Genomic DNA, 15,476 nt, shown 5'->3' on the forward strand with positions numbered 1-15,476 from the left:
TCTCTATCCATGGCAGTGCTGATGCCCTGCTGCATACAGCATAAGCACTTAGATGATCGCAGCTTCAAGGGGACTATTGCATGAAGTAAAAATTTTTTTTTTTTTTTTTTTTTAAAGATTTTTAACGACCTTGACGTATAGGTACATCCAAGGTCATCTCCCTGCGTTAGATGCAGCCTCCAGCGCTGAGTATGCATCTTTCTCTGCACACGAGAGCTGATCTGATCAGTTATTGTGTGCATCTAACAGAGGTTCTGAGATCCACCCACAGCTGCTAAATCTCTGACAGCGGCATTTAAGAGCCATAGACAGGAAGCGCGTCACAATACACGGCCATCAGCACCCCCGTCACGTGATGACAGGGTGCCGATGGATTGTCATAACAGCCGGTTGTCTGCAAAAGACCCATGTTCCTGTCATTGTAAATCTCCTATGAATGCCAGTACGTGGCTGGCGTTCATTGGAGATCATGATTTATGCGACACAAAGTAGGGCTAAAAAGCCCTGCTAAGTGTAGCACAGGCCATCAGACGTTCGCAGCTTAAATTCTGCCAAAGTAAAAAAAAAAAAAAAAAAACTACCAGAATTATGATTTTTGGCAGCTTCAACACTGCCATATAATGCAATAACAGGCGATCAAAACCCCAGCCAGCCCTATATTCCAAAAAATGGAGATGCCAAGGGTCTCAAAAAATTGTGAATTTTTTTCTTATGAATTTTGGATTCGGAGTTTTACCGTACAGTGACCATAGTAGATAAAAAAATCCAAAAAACAATTGTGAAATTGCACTTATTTTTTTTTAAATTTCAAAACACTTGAAATTTTTTTCTTGCTTTCCAGTGCATTACATAATAGAATGAATGGAGTCACTCAAAAGTCCCGCAAAAAAACCAGACCCTCATATGGCTATATTGAAGGAAAAATAAAAAAAAAGGTAATGCCATGCCTTTTAGAAAAAAGTTATGGCTTTTAGAAGGGGGTGAACAAAAAAATAAATAAATGGAAAATGGCCCGGGGGTGAACAAACTCAGCGACCGTGCTAAACAACCACCAATCAGCTAATTGTTTGCTGCTTAGTGGTCATTTAGTAGACTCCTTTTCATATGCGCACTGAAATGATAAGTAAGGGTATGTGCACATGTTGCGGATGCGCAGCAGTTTTACATGCAGTTTACAGATTTTCCGCAGCATTATTTTCCGCAGCATGTCAATTGTTTTTGTGGATCTCGCTCTCTCATCCTGATACATTTGGACTGGTTTCTTGACTCTTGCACATTATAAATCCTGCACTTCACCCCTCATACCCATATATTATTGCTTGGTATAACTTATTATATGGTTATGACAAACTGTGGATTTACCTCTGAAGTTAGGCACTGAATTATACTGCAGAGCAGGCAGACGTGTTCCCTTATTCCATGGTCCGTGGTTGGTACTAGTGAATTGTGATTATTTAAATGTTTTTACGGTAATTGATTTCTGTCTTGGGATCTTTGATATTAACCTTTTAACCGTTTCAGTCCTGATTCTTGCGGTTGTCTGATTTTTCCACAATTAAATTGGCTTGGTGCAAAAGCTTCGTTTACCACAATTTGCATTTTAAAACAGCTTTTACTAAAGAAAATGGATCAGATGACACAAGCAGAAATTGGATTAAGAGCGTCCATATAAAAGCAACACAAAGCAACTCACCCAGAATAGTGATGATCTTTTGGTCAGTTTTCTGACCAAGAGCATTGGCGACTCTGCACGTATATGTCCCAGAAACATTGTGCGTTAGGGGGTAGTTGAAAAGCAGTGAATTATTGACAGATAATAAACCTCCAGGCCAAATTCCGTCTGACCTGTGTTAATAGAAGTTACAAACATGATGAATTGATGGGCTAGATAGAAAAAGTGCGCATTTAGTAAGTATTAAGAGATTATTCTTTTCTTTACCTTACATGGTTTAGAAAGTGAACATTACCATAAATGCAGTAAGTATGAATGTTTACATGAAGAGCATTGTAAACTAAAAGGAAGAGAAGTCCGTATTAGCATACGTGTCTAAATGCCGAGCCCCACATATTAGTGATTGCAAAATGGAGTTTATTATTCTTGAGAAACGGAGATAACTACCATCTGGAGGCGGCTTCAGCCGCAGGTTAGGACCCCCATCCAAATAGGAACCCTATGGAGGGAGAGTGACTGTCAGACAGCTCTGGTGCCACTCATGTTAGGGGAAAAAAAAAAAAAAAAAAGGACTGCCTTCTAAAAAAAAAAAAAAAGCAAACAGGACGGACTCATTGATGTCCAATGGTTTCTGGTGGTCCATTACTAACATACACTGAATATATGTATATTAGGTGGTATATAGAGAACTATGTAAAAGTTTTAGGCAACTGTAGAACAAATGCTGCAAAATCAGAAGGCTTATAATAAAGGCTGAAGAACTAATAATTTATTACAATGAGGACAACATAGTCACATTTGCCATTTTTTATTGCTATGGCTTAGCACAGACTGGAGCGTGTACTGTACATAGAGTTGGGGCACAAATCACGTTGCTATTACTAGATCTCACATGTTACAGTTGAAGACACCATTTACTTAGTGTGAGAGTCTCATCATTCCCAAGCTGCCTTGTGTATAATGTTTCTGCCTGCAATAGCAATATATCGCGGCACCGAACATTAACTAGCATAACGTCCGCCAAGCACACCAAGTGACAACCAAACCATTGCAGAAAATGAGTTTACCTGGTCCATTTGATCTCTGTGGGTGGTGGATTAGCGTCAGCATTACACTTTAATAGGACATTTCTTCTGCCAACAAACCAATTGCCATCATAGCCTGTGATTGACACTTCAGGAGCATCTAAAATACAGAAAGAAAATCTTTAAATGACACTGATACTCAGAATTGAGGAATAAGCAGCTCTGACAGCAGTATATCTCCTGGGGAAGGGCAAAGAATCAGGCTTGTTGAAATCTGACATGCTGAAACCACTTTGCTCCAAAATATCTGCTGAGAAAGTCGGCAGACACACATACACAAGATTGCTGGCTGATCCCAATAAGATTGGCACGTTCAGCTGACTTCTCATGTGTACGGCCTGTTTACACCGCAGGTAAAAACTGCACCACAACTGCACACAATATTCGTGAAAGAAGTTTTGTAGAAAGCCAACAGACACCCCCCTCACCATATAAAACGTAGCATTCATGAACACAATCCACAGAGCACAGGGACAGATTCCCAACATGTGTTGCTACATGCGCACAGCTACAATTAGGGCAATACACATGGAAAGATGAGCAGTGCAGTGATGGACTTAGGAATGTGTAAAGATAGCATCTGTGTACAAGCTTTTCCATTTATACATTCTGTCTGACTCCAGAAAAGCCTGAAGGAATGCTCACTTCTTTAATCTGCTTGAAATGTTTCCCCTAATAAGGAAGACATGGTAGCCGCTATCTCACATAGGTAGTCATCTATCAGACAGCACCTAGTTATGGAGTCATGGCAAATATATGACTATGCGGATATTTAAGTATCAGAGCCTCAATCTGCGGCACATCTAAATGCAGCTCCAGAAAGAACAGTAATGTAAGCCACCGTCTTTCCACTTATTTTATTATTGTGTATTGTACATTCTAGATGGCGGTCTGCCAAACAATGGTTCGGCTGATCGGTCGGCTGGCATCTATCTCACCAGACTCTCCCATACACAGGAGAAGCTCGCTCTGCCGGTGGCTTATCTCTAAGGAACAAAAGGATCGGTAGTCCAAAATTGGACAGGCCAGAGACCCTAATGTGGCATGATGGGCAGGAGCGCCCACACACAGACAGTCATCAGATCCCGGGGGTTTGGCCAATGGTAGATTAATATGTATGGAGCCTTAACACCTTAGTGACCACCAATATGTGTTTTTACTGACCCGAGATAAGAGAATAGCATCCCCATACAGGTGACAATCCTGTAGTTATCAGCTGTACACTATAGCTGACAACTTGCTGCATCAGCCACGATCAGTGTTAGTATCGAGAATAGTCTTTTAACCCGTTAAATGCTGCTTTCAATAATGACTACAGCATCTGGATGGTTTACAGAGTGTGGCTTCTCCCTCTTTAAACCCATCAGCACCTGAGATCTTGATCATGTAGTTTTGATGTTTGCCATGGCAATTCAAGGCCAAAAAGCGGCCTTGGAGTCTGCCGGCTATAGCGGCCTGTTCAGGAGTTACCAACATTTAGGTGGTAAAAATAAACTTCTTCATTCCTACTATGCCACTTTGCATTAATTCCTGAAAAGCACCTGAAGGGTTAATAAACTACCTAAAGTAATTTTGAATATCTTAAGGGGTGTTGTTTGCAAAATGGTATCGCTTTTGGGGGTTTTCAATATATAGGACCCCCAAAGTCACTTCAAAACTTAATAGGTCCCTAAAAAAAAAAGTTTTGTAAATTTCCTTGAAAAAATGGAAAATTACTGCTAGTTTTAAACCTTCTAAAATTCTAACAAAATAAAACAACATTTTACAAATAGTGCTGATGTTAAAAAAAAAAACAAAAACATGTGGGAAATAATGATTTTGTGTGGTCTGACTATCTGAATTAAAGTGGATCATTTAAAGTTCAACAATTGCTAATTTTTTAAAATTTTTGTAAAATATCATTTTATTTACAATTATCATAAAGTACAATATGTTATAAAAAAAAGCAATCTCAAAATCGATGGGAAGCATTCCAGAGTTATTACCACATAAAGTGACACAGGTCAGATTAGAAACATTTAGCCCGCTCATTAAGAGGTTCAGCATAGAAATGGCTTTACAGGCTCTTTCCTATAAAAGGCTTTGATTTTTGTGTTGCTGTGTGAAGCATTTTTACAGAATTTAGAGGCTTACTGTAAAGTGTAATTTCTGGTACCAGTAATTTATTCAGCCGCTGAAAATCCATGATGTATTATTAATTTAGAACGTTCCAGTACTTTTCCTCCCTTGTGCAGTAAAGTATGCAGGTTGTATCACAGGTCTACTCAGAAATCTGAATTCACCAATCCCAATGTATTTATTCAGCTTAAAACAAACTATATATCCAATATATAGAGCTTTATTGCTAGCCATCTCTGGAGTAAGTGCAGGTATACTTCATCAGCTCTTCATAATGGTAGGCTAGGGAGAAATCTAGAGTTCCTATAATGGGGCTGTTCCATAAAGTACCTCCTGTCCACATCAGAGGTGACAGATGTGTGATTGGTCGGGGTCCGGATTTGAGACCACAAGGAGCAGAGCTTGTACACTCACTGATGCCTCATTTACGCAAAGGATTTTGGGACCCTGTTCTCGTGACTGGTAGAGGGTCTAGTTGTTCAACCCCCAGAGATCATACATTTATCATCTATCCTGTGCATAGATGATGCAGTGCTGTAAAAAAAAGTATTTATCCTGGCCAATCACTTTCATTTTTGCATAGGTGAATATTTACATTTAAATCAAATTTTTAAAATCAAGCTACTTTTAATATTAGATAAAGATAATCCAAGTAACACAAAAAATGCTGTTTTTAACCCATTAGAGGGGTTGTCCCATGAGCAAAATACATTTTAACCCCTTCTTGACATATGACATATCTGAAAATGTTCATTTACTCAGCCCAGAGTTATACAAATCTGTGAATTGCCTGAGGGCTAAAAATGCTCACCACAACCCTAGATAAATTCCTCGAGAGGTGTAGTTTCCAAAATGGGGTTGATTATGGGGGTACTTGGTTGTCCCTGACCATCCTGGAACATGGTCTGATCTTACCACAGCTGTTGGACAAGGAAAGGAAGAAAAAAAAAAGTATACAGACATTACAGCAGGGGAATACAAATGATTCTTCTTCTGAGGTAAAACATTTCACTGCCTGTTTTTAAGCAATGTTTTACTTCAAAGAAAGAATCATTTGCGATCCCATGCTGTAATGTCTGTATACTCTCTTTTGCTTCCTCCCCTGCCCAGGAGCTGTGGTATGATCAGACCATGTTGCTGCGCGGTCAGACACGGCCACTACACAGTACACAGAAGGGGCACATTTATAAGGTTAAAAAATGTTCCTGTGATGAGAAACACGCCCAATTGTGGAACTTATTTTTACAACAAGATCTATTGAGTAAAATTAACTTTGTTCGTGGGAAAAACCCTTTAAGAATTGTGTAGTGTTAGCACTTTTGTTTCTTCCTCCTCTTCCAAGAGCAATAACATTGGTCCCATTGACACAGCTGTTTGAGGGCTTGATTTTGGCAGGATGGCCTCTGGTGTTGAATGACACCATTCATTGATCGTTTAAAACAGAGTATTCTCTCATCAGAGAGAATTGGGCAGATTATGCTAATCACACTCTGGTCATAGTGTGATCTGATTTTCTTTGATGAGGAGAACATAGGGGGAAAAAAATGTCTCCATCTTCTCCATTCTGTGAAAATCAGAGGTCCGCTCTTTTCTGCGAACTCATTGACTTGCATGGTCAAGTGTGATCAAACGTCGGATGCAAATAGTGCATGCTGCAATATTTTCCACTACAATTGTGCCCTGAATTTTTGGGATTTGTTTTTACAACATAAATTCTGTGGTAAAAATTACCCTGAATCTCCAGGTCAGTATGTTTATGGCGATACTAAACTTGCATTGATTTTGCTTTTTTTTTTACTTTTTTCCTCGTTAATGAGCAGAAAAAAATTCTAAAGTTTGTAAAAGAAAATTTTTTTTTGTGCCTGCATTTTCCAAGACCCGTACAATGTTTATTTTTAGGCTGATTGAGCTGTGTGAGAGCTTGTTTTTGTGTGGGAAGCTGATGGTTTGATGATGTCAACATGGAGGTAGATGAAGTTTTGATCATTTTTTTATTGCATTTATTTATCTTTTTTAAGGAGGAGTGATGCAATTCTGCCGTTTTATCTGATTATCGTGTTTGCCAATCACATAATTCATTTTATATTTGGTTAGACCGGACTTACTGACGATGCAATACCAAAAAGGTTTCATTTTTAATCTTATTTTTTTTTTTTATTTCGTCCTCAGCAGCTTTTAAAGAATGTTTTCTCTGAAACACTGCAGCGTTTCAGTGTCTTACATGGCTGAATGCAGGCAGTTCCCGATACATGCTGCCCATGGATGGGCAGCATGTATTAGCTGTCAGGTTCCATTTAGGCTATGTGCACACATTGAGTAAATGGACGCAAAAATTTCTGCACCATTTCTGCATCTCTTGGCATGAAAAACACCTGCAAAAATGTGCGATTTTTGCCCTGCGTTTTTTGACTGATTTGCGTGAGGTCAATGGTGAAAAACGCGGAGCAAAAACACACAGAGAATTGACATGTTGCAGATTATTTTCTGCCCCAAATCCAAGTCAAAAATACTCACCATGCGCATGACATGTCAGGTTTCTCATTCCCTTTGCTGACATCAGGATTGCTTCAGGTATTGCTAGCAAATCTGCATGGCAAAAACGCACCAAATCTGCGACGTGTGCACCAGCCCTTAATGTGGCCTCTGAGAGCAGATCTTCAGGATTGTTATGCTTGCATAGTAAAAGATCCAATGGCATTTACAATATTGTATGGTCTTATTTTACAAGGCAGCTACACAAACACAGAAGGATGCTTGATCAGTAGAAACGCTGCTGATTGTACTCACATTGTATATCCAATGTAAATGGAAGCCTAATATCACTTTCCAAAGCAGGGTGCTTTACGATGCAGGTTATGTTTCTCCTCCTTGCAAACCTGGTTGGGACTAGCTTGTATTGGCTTATGACGGTCACAGTTTTATTTGCAAACGTTGTGGAAGTGGCCTCTGCTCTCCCAAGGGACTCTTCCCAATAAATGTCGGCAGCAGGTTTTCCTGTCGCTGCTGTGCAGGTGGCTGCTACAGTTTCATTTGCGCCATCCATTAACTGGTGGGGTCCTTTCGTTATACTCACAGTGGGTTCAACTTAAAGATAAAATGACACAATCCCATTAAAAACAGCAGAAGACTTAATATATGCAGTCATATAATGGCATGCTGTATACCGTAACGTAAAAGCATTGATTCGGATTTCTAAACTGAAGATTAGCAGTAGATATGGCAATGGAAACAATTTTGCTTTCCAAAAGAAGTTTAATCCTCTAACCCATGGTAAGTAATGTCAGTAACGGCGGACAATTTGACCTAATGGCGCTAGGGATGTTATAGCATTTCTTAAAGGGTGCCTATAATTTTAAAACTCTTGACTTGTTCCCATCCACTATGCTGTAATATCTGTCCACTGCGAATGTACGCAGCGTCCAATCCACAGCGTTTACTGACCGTGGAAATATACCCTTACAGTCTTCTACGATCCCGCTTTGCCACGTAGTCTGGGGTAAGGACACGTGAATTTCTCATTACAGAGTAAGGATTTAACAGAGGGCAGCTCACTGTGCTGCTAGAAGCTTAGATATAGTAGTATTCACAGTTAGGCTGTGTTAACATGTCCAGTAATCAGCAGTTAGAACGGATCCAGCAGCAAACCGTTAACTAAAAAGTTATTCAGACTTTTTTTGTCCAACTAAAAATAAACTGGATTTCAACTGGATCTGTTTGACAACATTGAAGTCTATGAAAAACTGAACGCATAAACAGCCGGCTGTTTTGTTCCAATTAAAATGGATCCAGTAAGCAAAAAACAGATTATTTTCAAATGAAAGAAAAAACAGATGGCTAGTTAACAAATCACTTTTCCATAGACTTCAATGTTACAAAAACGGAACCAGTTGAAATAGTTTTTTTTAGCAGGACAAAAAAAGTTGCGTCTACACAACTTTTATTGGAAACAGATCGCTGCTGATGACTACTGGATATGCTAACTTGGTAAGAGGCTGTACTTCATCTGTATTTGTATTAGCTGAGATTGCATTAGTCTACTGCCATTTTCCTGACATCTATTACATTGCAGCTGCCATAAAACACCATCTGCTGCAGTATACAGAGTATACAAATAGTGCAAAAATGGATTTGTCTCTATATCTTTTCTACAGTTTTACACTGAATTAATGAAATGCATTTCCTTGCATATAAAAGGTAGATGGTAGTTCATATAGAGAAATTCTACCAACTGAAAGAGCCATATGGACTGGCATCAGATGTTTTAAGTTGCTGGCGTTTGATGCTCCTTTCTTTTCACGGGCCTGATTCCTTCTTTAGACTCCTTCTATATATACATATTAAGGGCACACTACTCTGTCTACTGGGATCCATATTCATTACAGGAACCGACTGTGTGATGTAATGTGATCCTTCAACACTAGATCTTACTCGGAAGATGGCGAGCAGCATGCCCAATCTTCCAGGATGCTCGTACTTCTAAGGCCATGTGCACACATTGAGTATTTGGTCAGTATTTTACCTCTGTATTTATGAGTCAAAGCCAGGAGAGGGTGATAAATACAGAAGAGGTGACGAGTTTCTATTATACTTTTCCTCTAACTGTTCCTCTCCTGGTTTTGACATACAAATACTGAGGTAAAATACTGACAAGAAGCTCAAAGTGTGCACATAGCCTTACTGAAAAGGTTTCTGCAGGATTTTTACGAAATAAGAGTAAAAAGTGTTTTAAAATAACTAAAGAGAAACCATCCCTTTAATTTGTATTTATTAAATCAACAGTAAATGTGAAAAGAAGAAACTAAGCAATACATCTCATCAGAGAAACCAGCTTCACTACCACCAAGACTGGTAAATAATTCTCAGTTTTCAGGTAAAATCTGTCTCCTGTAAATACACATTCTTCCATTATGGCAATAGTGGGCACATACCTCTTTACATTTTTCACTTTTGGTTTCACTCTAGCCATTTAGTAAATTCAAAAAAGTTTATTTTTTTCTCATTAATGTACACTTTGCACCCCATCTTGACTGAAAAAAAAAAAACAAATGTAGAAATTTTTGCAAATTTATTAAAAAAGAAAAACTGAAATATCACATGGTCATAAGTATTCAGGCCCTTTGCTCAGTATTGAGTAGAAGCACCCTTTAGAGTTAGTACCAGGGCTGTGGAGTCTGTAAGCCACAGTTGCGACTCCGACTCTGACTCCTGGATTTTATCAGGCTCCGACTCCTTCATAAATGGCCAATTCATAACAACAAATTTACTGTTGTAAAATATTAAACATCGTGCTTATTCAGTTTCTCACCATCATATAAGTAATCAGACCACTTAGAGCAAAAACTACATTTATTAGAATACAATTAGAATATAGCAAATAACTTTTATAAACTTTTCTAAACTGTAAGTAAATATGCAATAAACACTTTTATGCAGTTAATAAGAAGAAATCTATAAATTTGTCCTCAGAAAAAGTATTGCCTCTGTCAGATCCTCCTTCATGGATGCCCTCAAATCTGATCTAATTATTTTGAGAGCAGAGAACAACCTCTCTACACTAACTTGTGTTGGTGGCAAAGCAGTAACCACTCGGGCAACATCTCTGACAATGTCAGGATACAGAGGAATCGCTTGTTGCACTGTTATTTTTGATGAACGGTCAAATTTCTCAATTTCTTTTAGTGCACATGAAAAATTCTGCTGAAATGTACTGGCTGTGTTCCTTGATGGGGATGACTCTTCTTCTATGCGGGAACGCTTTGCACGGTCCTTGTGATCCAAATATTTTTCGAAACTAAATTCTTCATCAGTTGATGATGAGGGTGAAGATGTGGCAGGACGACCAAATTCTTCTTGTTCCTCCTGACTGTTCTGCAACCCTTTCATCCTTACTGCTATTTCAAACAGAGCTCCTTTTCCTTTACATAGCTGTTGATCATCTAGAAGAATCCGATGCATTGGGTCTACATAAACAGCTGCCAAAAGAATGTTATTTTGTAATAGTAGCTCCTCTCTCCGTTTCATTGATGTAGCAATGCCACTTGCAATTAACCCTCCTCTTTGGGACAGGCGAAACATCAGGTTCTTCCACTCCTTTAAGAAAATACCTGGAGTTAAGTCCTCTGCTTGTAATTTTTTAGTCATTGTAAATGGGTGCTCTAGCAATTTTTCCAGCTCAGTCACCTGATTCCACTGACTTTCTTGTAGACATGGCTAACCCTCAACTGACGCTAAATGAAAGGTTTTCAGTTCAACCAAGCGCTGAATCATTAAGTAAGTACTGCCCCATCGTGTGGCTTGATCAATAATTGCACCTTTTCCAGCACGTCTCTTCAAAATTGAGTCAACTTTAGGGGTTCTGGCAACAGTAGCCAATTTTCTCACCTTGCCAATCAGTGCAGCAGCATGTCCTTCTTGCAGACTGTCTCTTATAGCCAGCTGTAGTGTATGCACAACACAGCGCATGTGATGAATGAAAGAACATATTGACACAGTTTCAACAAGATCATCTAAACTATCATGTTGCTGTTCATCTGAAGCAACTTCAGTTTGCTCCTCAGTTACAATACTGTGTTCCTCTATTTCAAACATTTCTGTGTCTGTGGACCCAGAATGTTCTTCTAGCTGCTGGTCACCATCATTACTCTCATTCATTAGCTTAATAGTACTTATCATATTTGAAGCATTGTCAGTTACGACAGAAAGAACTTGCTCTTTTTTAAGTTCATAGTCTTGCAGAACCTTTTCCACCAAGACCTGGAGAAACTCACTGGTGTGATCAGCTTTGGTGTCTTTTACTGCCAATGTCTTGGTAACTATTTCATTTTTGTCACAAACAAATCGGACATTGATGGCAAAATAGTTCACTCTGACGTGTGCAGGCATCCATTTTAAGAAACAGAAAGCGTCCCTTGAGAGTTTTTTTAAGTTCTTCCTTTTGTTTAAAAGCTTCTTCGATTACTAATTTTCTAATACTCTCTCTCTCCAGAGAAACACCAAGCTTGTGGGCCATTTCCCCATTCAGACACATAAAAGCTGGTCGTGAAAATAATGAAATAGGCACACTATCCTTTACAACAAGCTCTATGATCTGTTTTTTAAATGTATCTACTGTCATTGTCACAGTAACTTTGTCACTGACAAAATATCTTGCAACTGATGGCTGCAAAGTTCTCTGCTCCTTTGTTTGGCTGGAAGAGCTGGGCACTGGTTCATTGGTTTGGATGCAGTCTTTCTCATCCACTGCTTTCAGTACTTCTGGATGAAAGCGCTGTAAATGTCTCTTTAGATTAGAAGCTCTGGTAGGAGCATTTTTATCTTTGCCTGAATATGCACTCATCTTGGCTTCACAGCATTTGTTTTCGTCTGGATCATTTGTCATACACTGACAGACATAATGTTTTCTATCTTGAGTGATGGTGAAATGTTCAAATACAGCTGATTTAATGTGATGCTTCTTTGACATTCTCAGGTTTTTAATTCTGCATTCACAATCCAAATGACAATTGTTTTTCCTAAAAACAATTGTACAAAATTATTGCCAGGTCGTACAACTGATATAGTGGTCAGTAATACTGTTATTATTCCTCATGTACTCACAGTTAACTGATGCAAAGTTTGTTGAAAGGATAATACTTCTTACAGTCTTCCTCTTCTGAGTAGCAGGCAGCTGTGAGATGCTTGGAAGACGCACACCTAGTATGATCTAGTCTAGAGGAGGAGCTTTACTACTAAGAATTTGCAACACATTTTCACTTTCAGTTTCATACATTGTAAGTAGGGGGGTTGGGGCAGCATGAGGTTAACCAAGTATAAGATTAGATAAGGGCATTGGAGAACGGTGACACACAAGAAGTAAGAAATGTCTCTATCTCCAGCAGAACTGCTTATCACTGTTGTTCATAGTTTGATAGAACATATATATTTGAGTAACATTTATAAAATTCATATGAAAGTTCAATTATGAAATATTAATACATTTTTTTTTAAAGCTGGAGTCGGAGTCGGTACATTTCTACCGACTCCAACCAAAACTAACTCCGACTCCACAGCCCTGGTTAGTACAGCCATGAGTCTTCTTGGGAATGCTGCAACAAGTTTTTCACACCTGGATTTGGGGATCCTCTGCCATTCTTCCTTGCAGATCCTCTCCAGTTCCGTCAGGTTGGATGGTGAACAGCCATTTTCAGGTCTCTCCTGAGATGCCCAATTGGGATTAAATCAGGGCTCTGGCTGGGCCTGACAAGAATGGTCACAGAGTTGTTCTGAAGCCACTCCTTTGTAGCTGTGTGCTCAGGGTCATTGTCTTGTTGGAAGGTGAACCTTCGGCCAAGTCTGAGGTCCAGAGCACTCTGGAAGAGGTTTTCATCCAGAATCTCTCTGTACTTGGCCGCATTCTTGTTTCCTTCAATTGCAACCAGTCATCCTGCCTCTGCAGCTGAAAAACACCCCATAGCATGATGCTGCCACCACCATGTTTCACTGTTGGGATTGTATTGGGCAGGTGATGAGCAGTGCCTGGTTTTCTCCACACATACTGCTTAGAGTTATCACCAGAAAGTTCTATCCTTGTCTCATCAGAACCGAGAATCTTATTTCTCATAGTCTGGGAGCCCTTCATGTGTTTTTTTTTTAGCAAACTATGCGGGCTTTCATATGTCTTACACTGAGGAGAGGCTTCCGTTTTGCCACTCTGCCATAAAGGCCCGACTGGTGGAGGGCTGCAGTGATAGTTGACTTTGTGGAACTTTCTCCCATCTCCCTACTGCATCTGTGGAGCTCAGCCACAGTGATCTTGGGGTTCTTCTTTACCTCTCTCACCAACACTCTTCTCCCTCGATTGCTCTATTCGGCTGGACAGCCAGGTCTAGGAAGACTTCTGGTGGTCCCAAACTTCTTCCATTTAAGGATTATGTAAGCCACTGTGCTCTTAGGAACCTTGAGTACTGCAGAAATTCTTTTGTAACTTTGGCCAGATGTGTGCCTTGCCACAATTCTGTCTCTGAGCTCCTTTTATTATTATACATTTTTATAGCGCCATTTATTCCATGGCGCATTACATGTGAAAAGGGGCAATATGGACACGTACAATAAACATGAGCAATACAAGACACACATACAGTTGTGGCCAAAAGTATTGACACCCCTGCAATTCTGTCAGATAATACTCAGTTTCTTCCTGAAAATGATTGCAAACACAAATTCTTTGTTATTATTATCTTCTTTTAATTTGTCTTAAATGAAAAAACACAAACAGAATTGTCCTAAAGCCAAATTGGATATAATTCCACACCAAACATAAAAAAGAGGGTGGACAAAAGTATTGGCACTGTTTGAAAAATCATGTTATGCTTCTCTAATTTGTGTAATTAACAGCACCTGTAACTTACCTGTGGCACCTAACAGGTGTTGGCAATAACTAAATCACACTTGCAGCCAGTTGACATGGATTAAAGTTGACTCAACCTCTGTCCTTGTGTGTACCACATTGAGCATGGAGAAAAGAAAGAAGACCAAAGAACTGTCTGAGGACTTGAGAAACCAAATTGTGAGGAAGCATGAGCAATCTCAAGGCTACAAGTCCATCTCCAAAGACCTGAATGTTCCTGTGTCTAGCGTGCGCAGTGTCATCAAGAAGTTTAAAGCCCATGGCACTGTGGCTAACCTCCCTAGATGTGGACGGAAAAGAAAAATTGACAAGAGATTTCAACGCAAGATTGTGCGGATGTTGGATAAAGAACCTCAACTAACATCCAAACAAGTTCAAGCTGCCCTGCAGTCCGAGGGTACAACAGTGTCAACCCGTACTATCCGTCGGCGTCTGAATGAAAAGGGACTGTATGGTAGGAGACCCAGGAAGACCCCACTTCTTACCCCGAGACACAAAAAAAAGCCAGGCTGGAGTTTTCCAAAACTTACCTGAAAAAGCCTAAAACGTTTTGGAAGAATGTTCTCTGGTCAGATGAGACAAAAGTAGAGCTTTTTGGGCAAAGGCATCAACATAGAGTTTACAGGAGAAAAAAAAAGAGGCATTCAAAGAAAAAAATACGGTCCCTACAGTCAAACAAGGCGGAGGTTCCCTGATGTTTTGGGGTTGCTTTGCTGCCTCTGGCACTGGACTGCTTGACCATGTGCATGGCATTATGAAGTCTGAAGACTACCAACAAATTTTGCAGCATAATGTAGGGCCCAGTATGAGAAAGATGGGTCTCCCTCAGAGGTCATGGGTCTTCCAGCAGGACAATAACCCAAAACACACTTCAAAAAGCACTAGAAAATGGTTTGAGAGAAAGCACTGGAGACTTCTAAGGTGGCCAGCAATGAGTCCAGACCTGAATCCCATAGAACACCTGTGGAGAGATCTAAAAATGGCAGTTTGGAGAAGGCACCCTTCAAATATCAGGGACCTGGAGCAGTTTGCCAAAGAAGAATGGTCTAAAATTCCAGCAGAGCATTGTAAGAAACTCATTGATGGTTACCGGAAGCGGTTGGTCGCAGTTATTTTGGCTAAAGGTTGTGCAACCAAGTATTAAGCTGAGGGTGCCAATACTTTTGTCTGGCCCATTTTTGGAGTTTTGTGTGAAATGATCAATATTTTGCTTTTT

The 15,476-nt window shown here is 39.7% G+C and overlaps 1 protein-coding gene across 4 annotated transcripts in view; it reads right to left on the bottom strand.

Moving 5' to 3' along the window:
- The window catches only part of NECTIN3 (nectin cell adhesion molecule 3), a 247,782-nt gene that overhangs the window by 159,396 nt on the left and 72,910 nt on the right, over nucleotides 1-15,476 (bottom strand). For all 4 annotated transcript variants that reach the window (XM_073542523.1, XM_073542524.1, XM_073542520.1 and 1 more), the window contains exons 3-5: nucleotides 7,663-7,959; nucleotides 2,740-2,857; nucleotides 1,694-1,845 (exon numbers count right to left, since the gene is read on the bottom strand). In XM_073542523.1, the coding sequence (XP_073398624.1) occupies nucleotides 1,694-1,845; nucleotides 2,740-2,857; nucleotides 7,663-7,959 (567 nt within the window). The remainder of the gene's footprint in view (nucleotides 1-1,693; nucleotides 1,846-2,739; nucleotides 2,858-7,662; nucleotides 7,960-15,476) is intronic.

Source organism: Dendrobates tinctorius, unplaced genomic scaffold (genome assembly GCF_039654945.1).
Source record: "Dendrobates tinctorius isolate UK_male_01 unplaced genomic scaffold, ASM3965494v1 ptg000127l, whole genome shotgun sequence".
Taxonomy (NCBI): Eukaryota; Metazoa; Chordata; class Amphibia; order Anura; family Dendrobatidae; genus Dendrobates; species Dendrobates tinctorius.